Source organism: Anoplopoma fimbria, chromosome 16 (assembly GCF_027596085.1).
Source record: "Anoplopoma fimbria isolate UVic2021 breed Golden Eagle Sablefish chromosome 16, Afim_UVic_2022, whole genome shotgun sequence".
In the NCBI taxonomy this organism is placed as follows: Eukaryota; Metazoa; Chordata; class Actinopteri; order Perciformes; family Anoplopomatidae; genus Anoplopoma; species Anoplopoma fimbria.
In genome coordinates this window covers 24037566-24061086 of record NC_072464.1, presented here as the reverse complement: position 1 = coordinate 24061086, position 23521 = coordinate 24037566, and the positions used below count along the sequence as shown (strand labels likewise).

Genomic DNA, 23521 nt, shown 5'->3' with positions numbered 1-23521 from the left:
ACCTTTGGTTCCTTTTCAAAAACAACACTTGTTTCTAGCCGAACACGAGAGCTGTTGTTTGGTGAATCTGAACCAGCACTTTAAAACACTAAAGTCACAGAATAACACAAACTGACCGATGCAGGAAACTCCTGTTAACGTAAAATTGTGTTTTTTCCAATGGAGTCTGGTGACTTAGAGAAGAGCATAAGAGTTTAAGTTCTCCTCGTCAAAAAGGTCTGTCTGACAGCAAAGTGAAGAGGTGGAAATATTGTAAATATAGCGTTCACTTAAACTGATATTGATTCTTTTAGGTGCCTTCTTCAAACTGTGACCACTAATTGTATGATGTAGCCTTAAGATTTCTATTCATTCTCGCAAAGGGATTTAACCCAAATTCACATATTTCATAAATATGAGGACACAATTGTAGGGATGGGACGATATAAATAAAACTAACAATAAGTTTATAGTAGTAAAGTGCCATTAACGGGAAAACTGTGAATGTCCTCACAGAGAGGTGAAAAACCGAGCGTAAATATAGGAATGATCATGTTTGAAAACACAGAATCACACAATGTTTAATTTATTTATTCTTTCACTATGCATGGGGATCGTAAGATTTATGATTAATCTTAAGGTTGTTGTGTTATCTGTGATGCAATAAAACATTTGTTTCTTAACAAACTGTGAAGTGTTTCCTTGTTTTAGTCCAATTTTTATAGTTTTAAGCATATTTTACTTTCTACAGGATTATTGTGGATACACAGTTGTCCACTTAATTCGGACATAGTCTTCTGTGATGGATTGATGTTGCCATAAAAAAGAACTGTACACACATGCAAATAGATTAACAGCAACAGGAGATCCGTCCTCTGGGAAAACGGCTTTACGGTGTTAAACCAGTTTCACACTCTGTTACCCCTCCTTACTCCATCAAACATGCTTCATCATTCACTAACTGTTGTCCCATTTACAAAGAGAGAGAGAGAGAGAGAGAGAGAGAGAGAGAGAGAGAGAGAGAGAGAGAGAGTCCTTAGGGGGATGTTGTCTCTTACTCAGACTCTAATGTGATTTACACAATCAATACGACACACTAACTACCAGCTAATTAACTCTCTCACACACTCAGACACAGAAAGAAACGCTCACATACACACATTTAACACCCACGAGTATCAAATAATCCATATGCATAAAGTAAAGCAAAACACCAGCAGACTGAAACTCCCATACAAACTACAATCTACTACACACACACACACACACACACACACACACACACACACACACACACACACACACACACACACACACACACACACACACACACACACACACACAGGGCCTCCAGAGGCAGCTATGCGGATGCTGTGAGCTCAGCATGCAGATTTAGAAGTGAAGCCTGCAGAATGTGGATAAAAGATTCGGGAACGTTGGGACGAGAGAGGACGGAATATTAAGAGGAAACATAAAAAAGGGACATAAAGGGCTGAAAAGGACCAGAGCATGAAGTGGAAAAATGAAGTTATCTGCAGGTTTCAGTAATCATTAATGAATACAGAATGTCTCCAGTGAATAATAAATATCGGGTTCCCCCCCGAAGAAAATCTGAATGTTTTTGACCTAAAAAATAAGCAATTTCCCATCATTTTTTAAACAATTATTATTCTAGGCAATAGATAATCCCCAAAAAGTATAAAGACAAAACTTGCGATCGTTAAAAATATATTTTATTATTTACATATATGATAGCCTCCGTTTATGGTCTCAATCTCTAGTTTCAAGTCTTCTTCAATACAGCATGATGTTCATTTAGTAAATGATGCTCCATTTAGAGTCAAACAGACCATAAAGCAGGGGATGCTTTAGGGCGGGGCTTACTGTAATTGACAGGTCTGGGAGTTGTCCGTGTTTTCGTTTCACAGCTTTAACCTTTTCACTTCAGTGTGTTTCACTTCATGAAAATGAATTGTAACATTTTTGGTAGACTACAAAATGATTGGCTGTACTTCCTATTTTCATATTAAATTAAAACATTTGTGTGTTTGGCTCATCAAAGTGTTCATGTCCAGAGGAACATGTTGGTGTTTGGGTTAGTTTGATTAAAAAGCTTTCCTAGGTCTTTTATCATTTAGTGTTTGTGTGTTTCACTGAGCTTATGGATCTTTATATTTAGCTCCACAGCCTCTTTATCAATGGAGCCCTCTCTTCATTCATGTGTTCAATATGAAACACCTTTCAGGACCGACTGACGGCTGCTTCTATCACAGAGCTCACCGTGTGACTTCCTGTACTGTATGTAACCTCCACACACACATGCAGTAAAATGATCACATGGGTGACGTGACTGTTTTTCATACCACAACACCAAACATGTGCATGAGCACGCTGAGGACATATTGCCAGTAGAAGCTGATCAGTTTGATACGTATACCGAGGCATCACGTTCGGCCTCAGTGTATCATGTATCCCATCTCACTTGTTTATGCTGCGTTCAGTTTGTCCTCGTCAACTCTTCAGCTACAAACTCCCCAAAAGTTGGTGTTCTTCAGGTTTTTTCTTTGCCCATGCTTGGCCGTCATTCTGTGTTTATCTTAGAAGGGGGTATCCAGTTTATCTACATCTATTTTTAGTTGATGATGGACGTAACTTCATCCACCACTGAGGTCTGACATTACTTCTACACCTGTCAGCTCACTTACTTTCCACCTTCCGTCTGCTAAAAGTCCCAAACTCAAATGAATACAACAGAAAAACAAAGTTCTTTTGAGACTTTTTGATTTTCAAAAAAGTTAAAGTCACAATATCGCATATCTCTGTATTGTTATCTTTGGCGGCATCTATGGTGAGAAGCCGTAAATGAAAGTGTTTTTTTACTTCATGGATGACAGCACCACAAATGTGCTGTCATCTGAAGGCAAAACATCTGGATTGACTGGCTGTTAGTTGAGGAAGCTTTCTATGAGCGGAGCAGGCATTTAAAACATTAATATCGCAGCCTTAAATGCTCATTTAATTGTGGGAAGCCCAAATATTGATTGTGTTTAATATTCGATTAAATGTGCAGTCCTATTTCACTCTGGAACAAAATGGTGGACTTGCTAACCAACATTGCCCCCTCTTTAGAGCCAGAGTAAAAAGCCAATTTCTTATTTGAATGGCCTCTTCCAATTTTGAAAGTAAGCTGTTCTGGGCAAAGCTATCATTGAGTCCTGATTGGCCAGTTATCCACAGCAGGAAGAAAAACACTCAAAAGTACTAGATGAGCAGTATAATGTACGTACTGCTGTAAGTAATGGATGGGTCTCTCTCCCAAAGCAACATGATTACATCTGATAAGACAGATGTATTGTTCCATAAACCTGTCTTGTGCAGCCTTAAAAGCTATTCTGTGGTTTGATCTCATACTATAAAGCAAAATCCAGACAAAAGAGCAACAACTACACAACTCTCTTTCATTCTGTCGTTCTCCCTCTACGTCACCTCAAACCTTCATAGTGTGACATGAAACAATGCTGAAAGCTGCCCTTTTTACTTCCCAGTCGCACATTCACGCACGGACCCACACACCATCAGCCCAACACTTACATCCACTGTTTCCCTAAAAGCTGCCAGTTTAGACAAAGAGCACTTTGTGTGTCATTTCTGTGCAGAACCAGTACCAACCCAAACCCAGCCAAGCACCCACTGGCACACACACACACACACACGAACACTTTTAGTATTGCTTTTCACTTAATGGACAACAAACAATGGGATTCTTCCAGCAGGTCATAGAGTTCACTTTTTAAAAAACACATTTTAGTGATAGATGTATTTTCTGCACCTTTCAAGCTGCTGTAGAAGTGTTTGTCCCCGCAAAACCACTCAAGGCCCACGGTCTTTGAAAGGAATATAAACATGAATGTGTGTGTGTGTCTCTTACCTGGTCGAAGAGCTGTTTGCCTGTCGTGTTGGGCTGGATGGCAAACTCCAGCTCAGCGTCCATGGTGGTGACGCGCACATTGATCTGCAGGAGACAAGAAAACACAACTCAATTAATCAATGAACCACAAAAAATAAGTTATGCTAATCTCCTGTTATATATATTTGTAAATTAACCTCATATTTCCACGACGTCTATAAATATTCCTCACACACAGTGAACACACACACACACACACACACACACACACACACACGCAGCCGGTGTCTATGTACGGCGCCGGCTGTTTACGCCACTCATCCTTCTGCCAGGAAGCTGCAGAGGGGAAGATTCTTTCACTTCGCTCTAATGAGGGAAATCATTAAAAAGATTCCACGGAAAAGTTCCAGCAGCCTAATCTCAAAAACACATGAATTATAACGAAGTTCCCACGCGTGAATGTATTCATATAAAAATAAACCAGAGGGAACTGTACTCTTCAGGGTCCTCGGGTCATTTGCACTTCTCCATTAAAGTGTGAACTTTTGCAAGAACGGCTCATTTGACTGCATTAAAGGATGACATCACAATCCATTCAAATCAACGCAACCCATCTACTGATTATTCAGAACTTTAAGACGCTGCTGTTTTCTTATGTGTAATCTTCTTTAAACTAATTTATTTTATTAAGTTAAAATTTCCATAGTCTCCCTCACAGTTTTTCTTTCTTACATTATCTAGATTGGTATATTTTTAATATAGTTAATAATGTTTTTGCTCTCCATGGACTCTTTTTCCGCCCTTTGATTTTAACCAGGCCCAAAAGAATAAACCCAATTATAGGCGCATAATTTAATAGGCATATATTTATTCATCATTATGAATATATATTAAATAAATACATGTTTTATTACCACTGGGGGAGGCATAAGTGAGGTACAGTGGACTGCTGCTCAGCTGCTAAAAACAAAAACAAAATAACAGTTGGAAGAAGAAAGCCGATATATAAAAAAGGGATTCTGGAAGTTATGCAGTCAGGTATGAATTTCAGAGTCAAATATGAGCATCTGGAAACTTTCTCCAAAGTCAAGGAGGGCTTACTTCAAAGCCACCAGACTCAATTAAAAAACACAATGATTTTACATTGAAATATAGTCTCAATTCACAGAGTTAGATGTGTAAATATGCAGACTGTACCCGGCTGTCTCTCTCTGCCTCAGTGCTATTAATACATTTTTGTAGATCTGATATGATACGATGCAGCAACTGAATGAGCAATTTCAGAAACAGATTTTGTCGGACTGCTGTGGTCAAATAACTGAAAGTTTACCAGCATCTTTCACCTGTTTACAAATCAGGGGACAGGAGATGCATGGTGCGCAAAGGATTGTGGATGATTACAAGAAGAATGCACAAATGCATCCTTCAAATTCCATTTCAATCCATTGGAATGTTTCCTGGATATCTGGAACAGTTCTTCGAGCGTCCTTGAAATTCAGACGTTGAAGGATCCTTCATTGACTTTGAGAAACGCCTTTTATTCACTTCAGAATCTGAGTTATTTTGAGTGAAATTGTTTGTAACGCAGTAATGAAATGTGTGAAATGCGTGTGTGTGTGTGTGTGTGAGTATTTTGTCGCAGCATGAAGACTGTTTCTAACCAACGGCAGAGCTGGTGGAAACCAAACCAGTGTCCTACAATAAACCCTACTGGGCTCTGCTCAGAGTACTGGGCAATGTGTCACACATTTGTCTCTATGTGTGTATGTGTGTGTGTGTGTGTGTGTGTGTGTGTGTGTGTGTGTGTGTGTGTGTGTGTGTGTGTGTGTGTGTGTGTGTGTGTGTGTGTGTGTATCCCATTGGAGGAGTAATACATTATACTGTGTTGGTGGTGTTTAGTGCTGCAGTAAGCAAACCACTCTGCAGTGAAACCAACTGACACTGTCCTCAAGTAACCCTGAAGAGAGAGAGAGAGAGAGAGAGAGAGGAGAGGAAAGAATGGTTCAGACAAAACCAGTAATAAAAACTGCTGCACCAGTGTATGTGTGTGTTTGTGTGCGTGTGATAGAAAGATAAAGCCTGAGGTGAACAGAGAAAACCAGCAGTGAAGAAATACAAGACTCACAGACAGATCAGCTGACCTGAAAAAACACACACACACACACACACACACACACACACACACACACACACACACACACACACACACACACACACACACACACACATTTCAACAATATCTTGCAGATGAAAGATATAACCAGATATTTGGCCATTTTGCTTGATAAGTGACAGGACGATTAGTCACCTGTAGCCAATCAATTCATTTACTTATGGACAGTAAATTCCTTTCTTTTAGATCATTAAATATAAAAATGCAGTTGTGGTAGAGAAATCATGTTACTGTAGTTTAGACATATCAACTAAATATACCTTCAAGATGTTAACACTGCTGCTATTCTTCTACTAAAAATGTCCATTGAAGTGTGTGTGTTCTAAAGATGTCAAAGGTTGTGTCTTACATTCCTATTATTGAGTTTGTGCTCACACAAAGACACAAAGACAGTGTAATGAAACACTGAATGACTTTAAAAAAGCCGGTTATTTGTTCCTAAGTTATCAATGGCTTTACATGCACACAATACGGCATTTTTCTCTATGTACATGTATATCATCTCATGTCATGTGTCTCTGTTTTCTGGCTGATAAGGTTTCCATAGCAACGCCCTTTTTGGCTAAATTGTAAAATGTCATTTTCTAGAAAGCCTTCTGGACGTCCTAAAGAGGGATTTTAACATTTGACATGGTGAACTAGAGATGATTTAACCCCTCTGGAGGTGAGAAACGAGGATACAAGTTTTTAATCTGACAATTCATCTTTCAGTCCGTTAAATATCAGAAGACAGAGCCCGATTTGACGTCTTCAGATTGCTCTTTTTGTCCGACCAACAGTCAAAAACATGAATATATTCAATCTACAGTAAAAAAGCAGCATATGTGAGGAGGATGAGTTACAGAGAAACGTGTACAAAATGAAATTTTAACACTTCTTCATATAAATGTATAATGCCACAACAACAAAAATGTAATTTGGGATTTTAATATTTTACTCTCAGGGCATAATCTTTGAAGATTATATTCTCAGTGTCCATAATATACATTACACATACTGTATATAATACTTAAACCTGGTTATTTCTATAAAAGCAAAAGAAAAACATAATAGATGAGGGTCAAAGTAAAAATACACCCGTAGCAGAAGTAAGAAATGTGTGTGTGTGTGTGTGTGTGTGTGTGTGTGTGTGTGTGTGTGTGTGTGTGTGTGTGTGTGTGTGTGTGTGTGTGTGTGTGTGTGTGTGTGTGTGTGTGTGTGTGTACAGATACAGAAACAGAGCAGCGTGTCTCCTGACTGATAGCAGAGCGTTAGCAGATAAAGCAGCAGGCTCTCTGAGCCGCGGACCACAATCCTCTCTGCTACTGCCGACCGACTGCTGCAGTAAAAAGCCCTCAGTGGTCATGTGACTGATTCATAGTAAAGATCCTTTTATAGTTCAAGGTCTACTGCTACCACACAGCCTGTTACTCTAGAGCTAAAAACCTATATGGCACAAACAACGCTGACTCATTCAATACTGCTATTATTATTATTATGATTATTTTAATTATTAGTCAAATATCTATTACTATTACTGCATCCATTAATGCTTCTATTATCACTATTATTCTATTATATCCACTGCTTCTCTTATTATAAGCAGTCGTTATTTTTCCATCCATACATCTCTGTTAGGGACCTGTCAATCAGTGTGTAGCCCCGCCCTAAAGCATCCCCTGCTTTATGGTCTGTTTGACTCTAAATGGAGCATCATTTACTAAATGAACATCATGCTGTATTGAAGAAGACTTGAAACTAGAGATTGAGACCATAAACTCATGTTTACAATGTTTACTGAGGGAATAAATCAAGAGAGAAGTAGAGTCATTTTCTCATAGACTTCTATACAACCAGAGGAGTCGCCCCCTGGTGGACAGCAGAGAGAATGCAGCTTTAAGAGACTTTTCATTGACTTGACTCGGCAGAACTGGATGTTTCCACCTGTTCAAAACAAGCGATGCAAAATCAAAGACGGCCCGGGGTATTTTCATTACTTTCAAACTGCTCAGCAACAGTGAACTCAGTGCTGCCACCGGTGGCCAGAAGCTGTATTACAAGAACGGTTACTCTCGCTTACACAACTTGTAGTAAATCAAGCTTTTTCCAACCTGCTTTAAGTAATTGTTTTTCCTTGTTATTATTAATTTAGAAAATGTTTTCTGCTTTCTAATTGGAACATAGAAAGAATAGCGAGAAAAAAAGTGTAGATGTTGCAGAATAATACTTTTATTAAGAGACACGATGTGAATAAGTACTTTTAGGTGTTATAATAAAAGCCTTATGGACCATTTCTAGCTGTGTATTTGTGTGTTTTTTGTACAGAGATTGTAGCTCTGGGGAAAACCGGGCGTGCATGTGTGTCTCCGCTCGGCCGGCTGTGTTTACCAGCGTCCTCCGTGTTCCTCACAGCGAGCAGTGACAGATCAGTGGTGTTCTGGTAGTGAGCAGGCCGACCCGCCCACGTAAACCAGCCCTCCTGCTGACTGTGTTTGTGTGTGATGGAGGGACTCAGACAGCCATAATTAAAAGCTGTTGGTAGCTAAGCAGATTAATAAGAGGCTTTGAAGGTAACCGGGACACGCTGCCGTCTTCACCTCCTCTGTTCTCTGTTTTCACCGCCGTCCACTCTTTACACTCATCTACTTATCATTTCCTCTCCTTTCATCACCTCCACTGCTCTCTCTCTCTCTCTTCACCTCTACTCTTTCCTCTTCAGAACCTCCTCTCTAGCACTCTTCTCCTCCTCTCCAAAACCACTTTTCACCACCACTTCTCTTTGTCTTTAGGTCATGTCATCTACAGTAATGTGAGTATTTATCATTCATGTTTTAAGCTTGTTCATCACAGCTGTATTTTCAAACTCAAAGAAATATACAAATCATATGGATCAGAGAGGAAGGAGTTAGCAGAGACAGTTTTTATCTATAAGAAAGAATGAATATTGATAATATTTCCTGTACTTAAATGAGCAGCAAATAAATAAAATCCATGAGAAACTGTGGCTGTTTATCCACAAGAACCTGGTTCTAACGTGATTCAGGACTGGTTGATTATGGCAAAAAATCATATTCACAAAAATATTAATACATTTTTACGAACATAAGTATTTAACACATTACTTTGGAAACATCGTGCATTTAGATGGAACATTTTGCAGCCTACATTTTATTAAAATGCATCATTCTGTTGCTCTTAATTCTAGATAATTGTCATAGTATAAAGAAAAAAAACATATCTGAGTAAAAAAGTTGACTTTTTTATGCAGTCACAACATTGATCTCTGTACCTGAAACATCCAACATCACAGCACTACTTTTGGTGAAATCTGAGCTGCTGTCTGCATATAAACTACTAACAGAATATAGTGTGTTTGAGAATCAATACTGTATCACACAATATAATATTGCAATGCTCAAGTGTATTGATATTTTCTTACACCTCTCTGTGGCACCAGAGATTTCCTAGTTTTGACCAGTTATTTATTTTAATTGTATTATTTATTCCAATAAACCGTCACCTGCCGTGGGGCTACAGCTATTCATTATTTCCACTATTGATTTAAATGTTCAATAATAAAACGCCCACCACAAGACCCAATATTTGAAGGTAATGCTCTCAAAGCCCAAACAGGCCAAAACCAAAATATGCACTCTACATGGCCGAAAGTATGCGGACACCCATAAATTGCAACCAAATGTGATCGTTAAACATCTTATTCCAAAACTATTAACGTAAATCTGCAACTATAACATCCTGAATACATTTACTTACACAGCTCTATTTGTGCACATGAGCATTGGCATGTTTAGGTTTACGGTGGTCCATAATAATATGATATCATATATCATTATAAATTATTATTATCCTGATGTTTTAATATACATTTTTTTCACATCCTAACAAAGCAGTGACTGCAGTGAATGGTTTGGGTGAGGAGGTGGGAGGAATGATGAACTTCACACCCCCTCTCTAATTAGGTTTAGTGACTTGGATAATTCCCATTATAGAAATGAAAATGGCCCTCTGAAATATTTAAAGCCCCCTCTCCCACACACACACACACACACCCCCACTCCCCCACACACACACACACACACACACACACACACACACACACACACACACACACTCCAGCCCCCGAGGGACTCCATCACCAGGAGGGGCAACATGTGCAAAACGCAGCGATAAATCAATAATGTATGACGTCCCACCACATCTCACACTCTGGATTAACTGACTGATGCACGCTGACACAGCACACACACACACACACACACACACACACACACACACACACACACACACACACACACACACACACACACACACACACACACACACACACACACACACTGTGAGCTCCTGAACAGCATGCTTTCCCCTCAAGCAGACAGATATATTCATCAAATAAATATGTATAAACACATCTTTTATTCTTACACATGCACACACACACATGTACAAACAGATTTATACCCATCACACACACACACACACACACACACACACACACACACACACCACCGTCGGGGAAACACATGAATATGTAAACAAATGGGAAATCAATACATCTTTTAAAGGATTCCTTCAGAAACAGCTGACCCCCCGGGCTGCGTGATGTTGGATGAGATTTCTTTCCTTTATGTCTCGATGTTTGAACGTCTTTTCATTCCCTTTTGTCCCGTCTTTGTCCTCCCTCGTCTCAAAAGCATTATTTGCAACTGCAAAAGGGGTCAGTCTGCTTCCACACAAAGCCCCTTTCAGACATGCACTCCAGTTTAACGTGGCGGCCTCACGTCTGGACAAACAGCCAGGTCAGACGAGGTCAGACGTAGTGAAGTTTCCACATCACCGTCAAATCTGAACTTGATGTTGTTAGATTAAAGTGAAACATGCAGAGAATGAGAGATTAAAGGCCTTACAGAATATGGGAGATGCTTTTCAACTGCTTCCTCCATCCTGTAGTTTGTGTGTGTTATTCTGAGACTTTGGTGAATCTGAACTAACCCTTTTAAACACAATAACACAAAGAAACTAACTTATCAAGGCAGATAATCACTGTTTTTTTCAATGGAGTCTGGTGTCTCCGTAGAGAGCATAGATAACATGAAGGGCCGTATGACCTCGAGGTAAAGACGTTAAAATATTCTGAATATAGCGTACTAATGAAAGGCTTTGAGCAGAGACCGACCTTGAGACTGTCTTCTCTCTAAGCAGGTCTGATAATTAATCAATACCAGTTTCAAAAGGTGCTGCTCTGGGCCTCACCCTGACCTTTGACCTCTCTGCTGTTGAATAAAACTGCAGAAAAAACAGCAGCAACTGTACGATCTACACCCTGAAACTCAAAACACAACGGTCGACTATAAAACACAACTGATGCATCATAACACCTTTGACTTCCTGAGATAACAGTTTAAAAGAGAGACTCTCAGAGATCCAACAAAACGTTAGATCTTTCTGAAGATGGAGGAAGGTGAGAGAAACATCTCTTATTTCCTACATCACAGCTCTGCTTCTTGTGAAATCTGAGCTGCTGTCTGCATGTAAACTATTAATTAAAAATCAGTCGTGTTTTATTGATAATCGATACTCTACCACAAAATACAATATTGCAATGCAAAGTATCAATATTTTCTTACACCTCTATGTGCCACCACAGATTTCCTAGTTTAGACCAATTATTGATCTTGATTTTTTCATTTTATTTCATTCCTCCATCATTTTCCGTCGTGCAACAGCTAATAATTATTTCCTTCATTGACTTATCTGTTCGTTTGTATTTTTGAATCACTGATTTAATAGTACAGTAGTGACAAACGCCCACCACAAGACTCCACATTTGAAGGTTAAGTCCCAACAAACAAAATAATTATTTTTACAATAAACACTTGAAATGATGAAGGCTCTTGCAAATGACAAAGTTTTACTAAATGTAAACTAGACTTTTGTGTTTCATTTTTACCTCTTTACTTTAGATTTCATTCAACTTATTTTAATTAAAACATTTTTTACAAAATGTACCAAAACACTGGCAACGAGGAAGATCTTCGGTCAATAAAAATGAGAATAAATATGAAACTAAATTTTAATAATGTGCTCTAAACTAAAAAGAAATCTGTTTTTTTTTTTGCTCACAAAATATTCATCTATAGAGGGAACCATAAAGTGTAAGTGGGAACTCAAACCTGTGATTTTTGGAACATCTTTTTCCAGAACCTTCTGAAGATGGAACAAGGTGAGAGTCACATCTCTTGTTTCTCATCAAAGCTGGTTGATTAAAGTTCAGATAGAACAAATGGACACATATATGGTATTATTAAGAATACATGTACAGACCGGTGTAAAGCTCACACTGTTTCATGAAACCACCTCCTGTTATCCAACGTTCTCTTTCTGCTTATCCTGCTGACACAGAGCCTCTTTCATACACCCCCCACCCTCCAAACCAACATGAAAGACCTGGATACCAGGAGGACACCCATGTTGTGTTCAAGGTGCACGCACTCACAGGAAGACCATTAAAACACAGCCTTAAGGGAGGATTAGCGTCCAGACAAAACTCACTTTTTAATAGCACGCCTGAGGCTAACTAGCATATAGCTGGTCTCTGCTTCTGCGAGGCTCCACAGAGGGAAGCAGAGTCTCTGTAGCTCTTGCGGGTGGTTCACCTGCAGAACTGTCCATCACTATACATCTGTTCTTTTGTTGTTCTTCGTTAGCTACGAAGCTAATGGAGCCAAGCCTAGTTCTTGAGGCCTGCAGGGAACAATTTAGCTTTATCTTTGAATCCATTGTGACATGTCAGCGTCTTTCTTGGAGCAGATGAAGAAGTGAAATGCAGTTGATGTGTTTACTGTCTGCTGGGCTGAATGTCAGAGCGTGGCCTTAGTGTAACCGGAGTGGGAGTTCCCCTCGAGGGCGGCCTGGGTGTCGTTTTTCTGGACTGGATATGAACAAAGTGCCCGTCACTCACCGCTCTCCCAAATCCTCTCTTATACCTTTGTGTGACCTTTTTTCTTTCCCTACACGCTGATCTGAACGCGCTGGTTCCAACTTTCTCTTTTGCTTAAACACTTGTGACTTTCTCCATCTCTTTATCTACGCACGGCTCTGTGTCTTATCTCCAACGGACCTCTCTGGATTAATGTTTCTGACAATACACATAAATCCCTTAACAGATTGTTCATATAATATAGTAAACAATATAACTGAAAAGGCAGAAGCATTAAGCTTATATATTCCTATCCTACTTTCCCATCAATAAAGCCACCCTCAAGAAAACTAAATATATAAAAAAAGGAAAAGAAAGAATGTATTTCATTCAGACTTGTAACCCTCTAAACCCTATAAACAGTCCTTTTGAAAACCAAAAAAGAGTCACACATTCTTACATTAATATTAGAGTTGTTCCATACCTTTTTAGCTTTTTGAACGGTAAACTTACAAACATCTCGCAAATCATATTTACACTTTATGACATTGACCTCAAAATGCACTGAACACAGTCTTTAAATTCCGGTTCATGCAAACTCTCCCTTTCATCTTCCTCTCACCTCCCGTCCTCTCCTCTTCTTTATTCCCATCACGTGTCCCTGGTCTCCCTTTCCAGGATTTGGGTCTGGCCTAATTCCTCATTACTGAGATTGATGGAGGTGGCTCGGTACAGTCTCTGGCTGTAGATAACAGTGTGAGCAGCCAGCAGGATTGTAAACATAAAGCTTCACATCCTTGCTTTAGTTTTCACTGACCTCAATCAATCTATTTTTAGCTGATGTGAGAATTAGAAATTTACAGGTTTAAAGTCAGGCGTTGAGTTGCTTAAACAACAAAACGGAGGCCAGGATTTTCTTTTTCTATCTACTGAAACTGATATTAATGGAAATAATCCTGGTTTAGGTTCTATTTAAAGTCACTGTGATGAACTTTTAACTGGTCCTGATCCAGTCTCAGTTTAGTCCTGATCCTCTATAGACCTCCATCAGTAAACAGACCATCAGAGAGAAGATCGTCTGTTTCTATAAAGTTATTCTTAAAGCTCGTCATCGGAGCCACCGGGTCGGATTCTGGAGAAACCAGATGAAATCATGAAGGTTCACCAGAAACTCCTTCAGACCAGACTCCAGCAGAGACCAGTCCACCGTGGACAGACCCAGATCCAGCAGAGACCAGTCCACCGTGGACAGACCCAGATCCAGCAGAGACCAGTCCACCGTGGACAGACCCAGATCCAGCAGAGACCAGTCCACCGTGGACAGACCCAGATCCAGCAGAGACCAGTCCACTGAGAGGTTTTCTAAAGTGACCATGGTGCTTGGAAACACTACACAGGGACCGCCAAAATCAATCCGAATGAAAGTTCCTTTTAGTAACTTTAATTTATTTTAAACTGGTTGTTTTTGACACTGGTTATAAAGGAGGAAAACACATTTAATAGTTGACCGGAATTCATTCCATTTTCTGTGTAATCACTGTCTAATTCTGTTCAGACCAAGTTAAACTAATAGCCTTTGAATAAATATAATAATAAAAACATGAGAATTATTGCTTCCTGGTTTAAACTATAATAACGGTAATATAATGAATGGCTTCACAACCCTCACCTTATAATCCTGTCATTCAAGCTGCAGAGTAAACTCAGCTGTGTGTTTGTGTCCGAGCAACATGAAGGCTCCACTGTCCTTCAGTCCAGAAATAGAGCAGAGAAAGACCGCTTTGTGTTCGCTCCTTTCAACAGACAGGACAGTTCCATAAAGTGACCGACTGTTGTGCTTCTGTGTGTGCATGTTTTCCCAACACATTACTTCTGACTGAGAGAGCCGAAGACTCACGACATAGCAGGTATGAATGGCACCAACACATCAGTTTCATGTTGCATTTGGAATAAAGGACAATGGCTTGTGTTTGTCAGCAGCTTTTTTAGACAGGAACTCTGTCTTAAAAGTTCTAAAGATCTAAATAAACCAAGACCAGGTGGCAACCGCTGGTTCAGAAAAGTGGAGCCAAAGCTTCTTGTGTTAAAGCTGCATTCTCTCTCCTGTCCACCAGGGGGCGACTCCTCTGGTTGTATAGAAGTCTATGAGAAAATGACTCTACTTCTCTCTTGATTTATTCCCTCAGTAAACATTGTAAACATGAGTTTATGGTCTCAATCTCTAGTTTCAAGTCTTCTTCAATACAGCATGATGTTCATTTAGTAAATGATGCTCCATTTAGAGTCAAACAGACCATAAAGCAGGGGATGCTTTAGGGCGGGGCTACACTGTGTGTTGTGACTTCATGATTTCTTGTCACTTCTGGCTGTAAAAAACAACATGGCGAGGACCAAAAAACCAAGATGAAGACATCCAAAAACCAAGTAAGCAAAAGCCAAAATAACAAGATGCCGACAGCAAGAAAAGAACATTACAAGGAACAAAAACAAAGATGGCGACAGCCAAACTCAAGGATTCAAAACAGCGTTCCACAAACCAATGGGTGGCATGACGGTGGCTACGTCCACTTCTTATATAAAGTCTTTGAGGTTGTGTGTGGTCAGCTCTGAGTAGCAGTGGAGGACGCAGTTTGTTTTGCTCCTTTGCTGGCAGGTAAGGTTTCTACTTATTGATGCCTTGAACAGACTCAGTTGCCACTGTCAGCAGGAACGGTAGCAAGCTGCCTAATAGCATTGCACTCACAGTAAACTAACCGTGGTCGTATTTTTCAACAATAGTCAACCAAGTGGATGCCATAAAAATGGGATCTATTACCTACAAGAAGTCATAGCTTTCAGCTGTAAGATGTTATGATCACAGAGCCATTTCTTTAACCATTGTGCATCAAAATGCACATCCAAACTCAAAGGAATTTGGCAGATAAGCGGATGGTATAGCAGGTTAAGAGCAGAGACAGTAAGGTGCTGTAGACCTCCAGCGTGTTCCGTACTCACCGGTTTGGGCATCTTCCTCCTCTCTCCGCCCGAAAGAAACAGAAAGAAGTCGTCCTCCGTCTTCCTCTCTCTCTCTATCGGGGCACCAGCGCCTGGAACACAGCAACAACAGAGATAAACACAAGAATGTCAGCTAGCACAGAGCATTAACACCAGAGTCAGCGTTCTCTTCAGGATGCTCTTTCTGTATCCCTCCTTCTGTTTTGTCTTTTGTGTCTCCACAGACTTAGCGGTCACGTCCTACAGAGACTCTGACAGGAAACAATTACCGGTGACATGCAAAGGTTGGAGTAAAAACAAAGAGAGAGATAGAACAGAGAGAGTTAGATTAAGATGAAAAGAAATGTTAAAAGGTAGACACTTTCTATTGTTTCTAAAGTGTCCTCTGTTGTTTTCCCTGCAGACTTTAACCAATAAAAGAGTTTAAAAAGGGAAAATAAAGTTTCAACATCCACAAAGAGGGATCAAGTACTGCTGGTCCCAGTATAGTCCGGCCTAACTGCTTTATAACAAAAAGGCAAACACTACATTTGCTTCAGTACATTTTTTTTATCATATTATCCTTCTTCACTGTAATAATAACAAATGGTTGCAAAAAACCAAGATGGCGACGGCCGAAACGCCGAACTCGAGGCTTCAAAACGGCACAAACCAATGGATGACGTCACAACGACTGCGTCCACTTCTTATGTACAGCTAATGGTTGAAGGGCTTATTGAACCACAGTCCCAAAGCATAATTACATTTTAATCGGTTATAATCAAACTACAGTCATAAACACACTGAATAGAGGACAAATATCTTGTTCCATTAATATTTTTACCATATGTGTATGTTGGATCTTTGCTCTGGTTCATTGGTGAACTTGTGAAAATGTGACACTGTGAGTTACAAACTATTAATAACCAGAGTTGTTGAACTGGTACAAGTCGATGTAGGTCACAGCTTTCTTAACGCTCCGTAGCTGTCCTGGATGTTTCCTTTTCCATTAAAATCCTTCTCCTGACTGAGAAAAGGGACTTCGACATATTTCAAATGTATTGACTATTCTAAAGGCACACTGAGAATGTTACATTCACGTCAGAGAGCATTAAGAACAGACTTTAAAGTGTCCTAATTCTCTCTTTCAGACTGTTCACTTTGATGGGCCACATAGCTGCGGGGCATGACCTGCTAATCAATGATCCGTAAGACCTCCCATCATCCATCAGTGAGTCCTGGAGGTATACGAGGTCTTTGTTCAGAGTGATACTGACATCAGACCGACCTCATTCTAAAGACAGAAGAAGCTCAACTAACCCAGCTGTCCTCTACGCCGCCATTACCGCCAGAAACAGGTCAAACACAAGGTGAAACACAGCAGAACTATGTTTCAATCATTAGAAAATGTTAAACAAACTAATGTTTCTACTATTTCACTAAATATTATTATATATATATTAAAAAAACAGTGTTTAATATGTGCTTTTAAAATGAGATCTTAACAATTTATATCAAGGCTGACCTATAAGCAGTTGCCAATTTAGTTGTTTTTTTATATTTGCATAACCCCAACATTATTCATTTTGCATCAACATTAATTATCATGATTTATTGTCCCAGGCAGTCTCAACAAAGCCAGGTCTTTTATTTGTTGGCTTTTTGTTCAGTAAATTTAGCATTCATTTGTTTATATCCCTTAATACAAGCAACTTTGCTTATTTTGAATATATTTGATGTGACTAATGCACATTTTGTAGCCATTTTTGTTCCAATTAAAATGATTTAAGTCTTATTTCCATCCTCATCTCTCATTAGACAATAATAGCAGATGAAATTACAATATAAGTTAATAATATATAATAAATGAAAGGTTTAGAGGGGCTGAAACCTGGCGGCAGTAAAGACACAACGGCAGCTGTGTTTCTGTTACGTATCGCCTATAGTGCCATCCATTACAGTGTGTGTAGTGTTTTTCAATTTGATTACCGTTGAAGCAAGAACAATACCAGTGTGTTAAAAACATAATTCCATATCTAAAATGCTGTAAAAACATCTCCTTCATACAAATGGATTCATTCAAGTTTCTGGCCAAAATGTCCTTTTCACCGGATTAAATTTGAAACTCTTCATGATAACGTTATAATTAACCTTTGTGCAATGCTCATTTTTACTGAATGGAGACTGAACAATCTAAAGCAGGTAGACTTAATAAAACTGCACAATATGCAGTGTGTGTTTGGTTCATCAGCCGGGTCTCCCTGCGCCTTTTCACTCCACCTTTAAATCTCCTTTTTCTTATCAGTGGTGAGCGGCGGCAAGGAGGAGAATAAAGGGAGTGAGTCAGAAAGAGGAGAGGAAAGAAGGAGTCAAAGCTCGCCTCGACCCAAATACCTGCAGACAGAGATAGGTGGAGGCCCCGAGGACTGAATACAGAGTATGTAGAGATAATATACTCTGGACAAAGTTCCAGCTTTACACTCGCAGTCTCTTCCTCTTTCATTCTCTGTTCATTCTTGATAACATTATTATTACGCAAGGTGAAAGGGATCACCATCTACAAGATTTAAAAGGTTCAAATGCTACAGGCTTTATGGAAACACACACACACACACACACACACACACACACACACACATCTGAGGGTGACCTTTAGCGTGTGCTGAGGCTGAAAAGCTTCCAGAGCTTTTCCTAAAGAAGCACAGGTCGGGTGTGTTCAGCAGACCACCACCTCGTAGATCTACAAGCCTTCAGGGTGCGTCTGACATGAACAGCTTCCAGCTCACCGTGCACGCAGAATGAAGCGCTCTCAAGCTTTGTTTACATCACATTACATTACAGTCATTTAGCAGACGCTTTTCTCCAAAGCGACTTACAGTCAGTAGTATGTTACATATCATTCACCCATTCACACACTGATGACAGGCTACCATCAAGGTGCCACCATCAGACTCTAACTAACATTCATCATCCAGTCCACACCGATGGCAAGCCTTCAGGAGCAACTTGGGGTTAAGTGTCTTGCCCAAGGACACATCGACTGCCGAAGCCGGGTATTGAACCACCGACCCTCTGATTGGAGAACTACCTTGCTCTCCACTACCTTGCTCTCCACTACGCCACAGCCGCCCCCGTTTATACTGGCGCTCTGAACGTAGCGTGAGCCTCCGCTGACGGCGAGCGAGCTCCGAGCATGAACGGAGGCGTTTGTTGCTTTATTCTCTGAAACGCCAGAGGGAGTACAAATGAAATGAACTGTGAAGAATCAAAAAGACAATGAGTGAAACCCGTAGACTGTAGGTGTAACATAACCAGGCTTCTACCAGAGCCGTATACAGCGTCTCTATTCTCTACCTCACTCCTCCTCAGAACAAATATGGAAACTTCTGTTCATTGGTTGCTAAAAGTCAAAATGGCGACGGACAAATTGCCAAATTTGATGCTTGAAAACCGTTTCAGTTTACATCCGTGTCTGTCCAAGACGTCATCACTTCATCATTCTATCCTGTTAGACATTTGGGTGAAATTCTTATAATATTTATCATTTCAGTTCTTGAGTTAAGGCTCAAAACTTTGAGGCCGCAGTGACCTTTGACCACCGTATCTAATCAGTTCATATTTAAATTCAATTGGTGGCAGTTTGATGAACGGATGAACGGACGGACGGACAACCTCAAAAGATGAAAGCAAAAGCTGTTGACTTTAAAGGTTTAGCCTGCAGCTTGAGCTCATTATAGCTAGCCTCTTTCCTTAGCATGTTCTAATTATTCACGAGTTGGTTAAAGATGTACGAAACAAAACACATTAATAATAACCTTATCTATAAGCGTTTCTTAAGCTCCTGATGTGTTTGTGTTATCGTGAGGTTACATGTGTGGCTGCTGTAACACACAGACACAGACACAGACACACACACACACACACACACACACACACACACACACACACACACACACACACACACTTCCAACAGATGTTTTAACAGCAGGAAACTCTACCAACTGCTCTTCTTGTCAAAAGAGGAGATACTCAGTCTCTCTTCACAAAACAAGTCAAACATGCAGACTGGAAGAAAAGACGGCAGAAAAGAGGAAAGAAGATAAAGAAAGAGAAGAAGAAGGAGGTCTGGATCTTCATCTGCAGCAGTTTTGCAGTATGCTCTCTCTAATGAGTCAAACCACAGTGTCATCAACATTATTAATATTCATTTGATCAATATTTACTGTGATAAATATTCACTGGCTAAAGAGGCAGTGATAACAGCTGTTCTCATGAATGTAAATCTGAGATGAATGCATCATCACTGCTGTCTGTTTCTCAACACTCGTCCGGGGTGACTTGGAAACGACTCAGTGGGTTGAGGTTCAGTGTTTTGCTCAAGAGCACAGGACTGATGGTGGACTGAACTTCAACATGAGACCACAACACTAGTCTGCATGTGGAGAAGAACAGAGGATCTAAACATGAGGTCACGTCTCAGAGGAACACTAACAGATACGGAGAAGGTTAAATAAATCTACAGAGAGGAGATGTGACAGTGAGATATTTAGAGAAACTAGATAGCTGCTGCATCGGGGGTCAAAGGTCAAGGCCACGGGTGTCTCCCTTTAGAGGAAAGTGTCTCTCTGCACACAGACACAGTGAGTGAGCTGAAACTCTGGTGAAACTAACAGAGAATGAAGACTCCTCAGCTTAAGATCAGTTTGAAAGAGTAACAACAACACATTTCAGTATTTCAGGTGAACAAATGCACGTGTGGTCAGAAAACTCTGATCTTAAAGGCTCCAGATTATTCATCAGGTTACAAATATATAGAGAGAGAAATCTAAAACCGGCCGTCAGAGGTGTCTCGTGTCAGGACGCACAGAGCCTCTCTCTCAAATGAACTGTCATTTGGTCTCCGGAGGGGGCGGGGTTAAGTCTCTTGGCCTCTTTACTGCACTTATCCTATTCGTAGTAGTCTGTAGCACTTATTGTATTCATATTAGTTTGTAGCACTTATTGTATTCATATTAGTTTGTTGCACTTATTGTCTTTGTAGTAATTTGCCTCTGCACTATACTTTTGCTCTGGTTTATGCTTTTAGATGCTTGTTTAAGAAAGGAGATGCACTTATGACTTCTGGTGACTAGTAGTTCTCTTGAATACCTATGTTGAAGACACTTCCTGTAAGTCGCTTTGGATAAAAGCGTCTGCTAAATGACTGTAATGTAATGTAATGTCTCTGAGTGACAGCAGTAACAGCCAATCAGCTGCCTCCTCCTTGCTGTTAACGAGGCCAATCAGAGACTCCGAGCTGCCCCCGACGCACACGGAGCATCTGTTTGTGCCAGATACGTCTCCATAGAGCTAAACTAGTCCGCATGGATCCACCTGAGCCCACCCAGCCTGCTGTGGACCAGAAGGGCTCTAAAGAACCATCCCTCTGGTTCTGGCTGCTTTGGTGTCATGGGCTGTTGTTTGGTGAACAGCTAGAGGAACATGTTTGGAGCATAATAATAATAATAATAATTGTTAATAATAACAATATCTGAAACAGCAGCAGCTTCACTGTGAAACATGCTGCTGGGTGCAGAGAGAGGAGAGCGCAGTCAGCAGCTGCAGGACAACATGTTTTACTCTTTTTACACCTTAAGGTATAATTAATTTTTGCAGACTAACTCTGTACATTCAACTCCTAACCCATAACATATGATGCATTCTTATATAGTGAACTACCCCAACAGTATGGAAGAGTTAGCCTCAACTTGACCATCTGCATAGCTAAAAGTCTGCTTACAAATTTATACAACTAATATAACAATAATCTAATCCCAAAACTAATTCTCCCCCAAAACAAGAATTTATATTTCAATACTAAAGTACAATTTGCTAACAATACTTTTACTTGAGTAACAGTTCTAATGCAGGACTTTTACATAAGAAGTGTATTTGCATTGTGGCATTGCAGCGTTTACTCATGAAAAGAAAAAGTGCCAAACGGCGCAAAAGACGCACCGACGGTAACGGAGGGATGGGAGGGATGGGAGGGATGGGAGGGATGGGAGGAGGGATGGGAGGAATGGGAGGAGGGATGGGAGTGATGGGAGGAGGGATGGGAGTGATGGGAGGGATGGGAGTGATGGGAGTGATGGGAGGGATGGGAGGAGTGATGGGAGGGATGGGAGGAGGGATGGGAGGGATGGGAGGAGGGATGGGAGTGATGGGAGGAGTGATGGGAGGATGGGAGGGATGGGAGGAATGGGAGGAGGGATGGGAGTGATGGGAGGAGGGATGGGAGTGATGGGAGGGATGGGAGTGATGGGAGTGATGGGAGGGATGGGAGGAGGGATGGGAGGGATGGGAGGGATGGGAGTGATGGGAGGGATGGGGGAGGGATGGGAGGGATGGGAGGAGGGATGGGAGTGATGGGAGGGATGGGATGGGAGGGATGGGAGTGATGGGAGGAGGGATGGGAGGGATGGGAGGATGGGAGGATGGGGGAGGGATGGGGGAGGAGGGATGGGAGGAGGGATGGGAGGGATGGGGGATGGGAGGGATGGGGGAGTGATGGGAGGGATGGGAGGGGGAGGAGGGATGGGAGTGATGGGAGGGATGGGAGTGATGGGAGGGATGGGGGAGGGATGGGAGTGATGGGAGGGATGGGGGAGGGATGGGAGTGATGGGAGGATGGGGGATGGGAGGGATGGGAGGAGGGAGTGGGAGTGATGGGAGGAGTGATGGGGGAGGGATGGGAGTGATGGGAGTGGGAGTGATGGGAGTGATGGGAGTGGGAGATGGGATGGGAGGGATGGGAGGAGGGATGGGAGTGATGGGAGTGATGGGAGATCATCAGCCCCGCTCTCTGAGGCGTTCACGGACACCCACAGCGGCTGTAGACGCTTTGCGTAATTTACGCGCTGGCACCGGAGGAGACACGGACGCGCGTTTGATCCCCTCAGTGTGAGCTCCTGTTCTGTTGCGTCACATCTCAGATCTCAGTGACACCTCCATCCTCCATGCAAAGTGACACCGCCTCACCTCCACCCTCACCCTCACCCTCCCAGAAAACGTCCCAGAGAGCCGGTGCAAGGCGCAGGTGATGCGTAAAGTTACCTGTAGATAATCCATCATAACCCCCGTTAGACCCCGTTAGACCCCGTTAGACCAGACGAGCTCACTCACCTCTGAGGATGCGTCCACACTGCCTCCTCCTCCTCCTCCTCCTCCTCCTCCTCCTGCAGCAGCTCTACTTTATACCTCCGCAGGTGGGTAAAAATAGCCTCCGTGCCGCTGGTACACCGGACTCAGATGATCCGGAGAGCTGCAGACCGGCTGCAATATGGCTGACGAGCTCAGTGAACAGAGTCCTGCAGACTCACACCCCCTCTCCTCCTCCTCCTCCTCCTCCTCCCTCCTCTTCCTTTTCCTCCTCCCTCCTCCTCTTCCTCCTCCTCCTCCTCCAAACTTTTATCTCACCCAGAGGTGCTTCTGGTAAACCTGTAAGGTCACACTTTATTAATAGTTCACTGCTGATATTAAACTTCTTGTTCCAGTAAACAGTTTATTAAAGATGTTGCATTCAGTGTAAAAT

The 23521-nt window shown here is 41.3% G+C and overlaps 1 protein-coding gene across 1 annotated transcript in view; it reads right to left on the bottom strand.

Annotated features, from left to right (window-relative positions):
• Positions 1-23183, bottom strand: part of LOC129104215 (radixin) — a 36426-nt gene extending 13243 nt beyond the window's left edge. The window contains exons 1-3 of the mRNA XM_054614792.1: positions 23113-23183; positions 15970-16061; positions 3908-3991 (exon numbers count right to left, since the gene is read on the bottom strand). Coding sequence (XP_054470767.1) covers positions 3908-3991; positions 15970-15981 — 96 coding nt within the window. The 5' untranslated portion in view covers positions 15982-16061; positions 23113-23183. The remainder of the gene's footprint in view (positions 1-3907; positions 3992-15969; positions 16062-23112) is intronic.
• Positions 23184-23521: the final 338 nt, after the last annotated feature.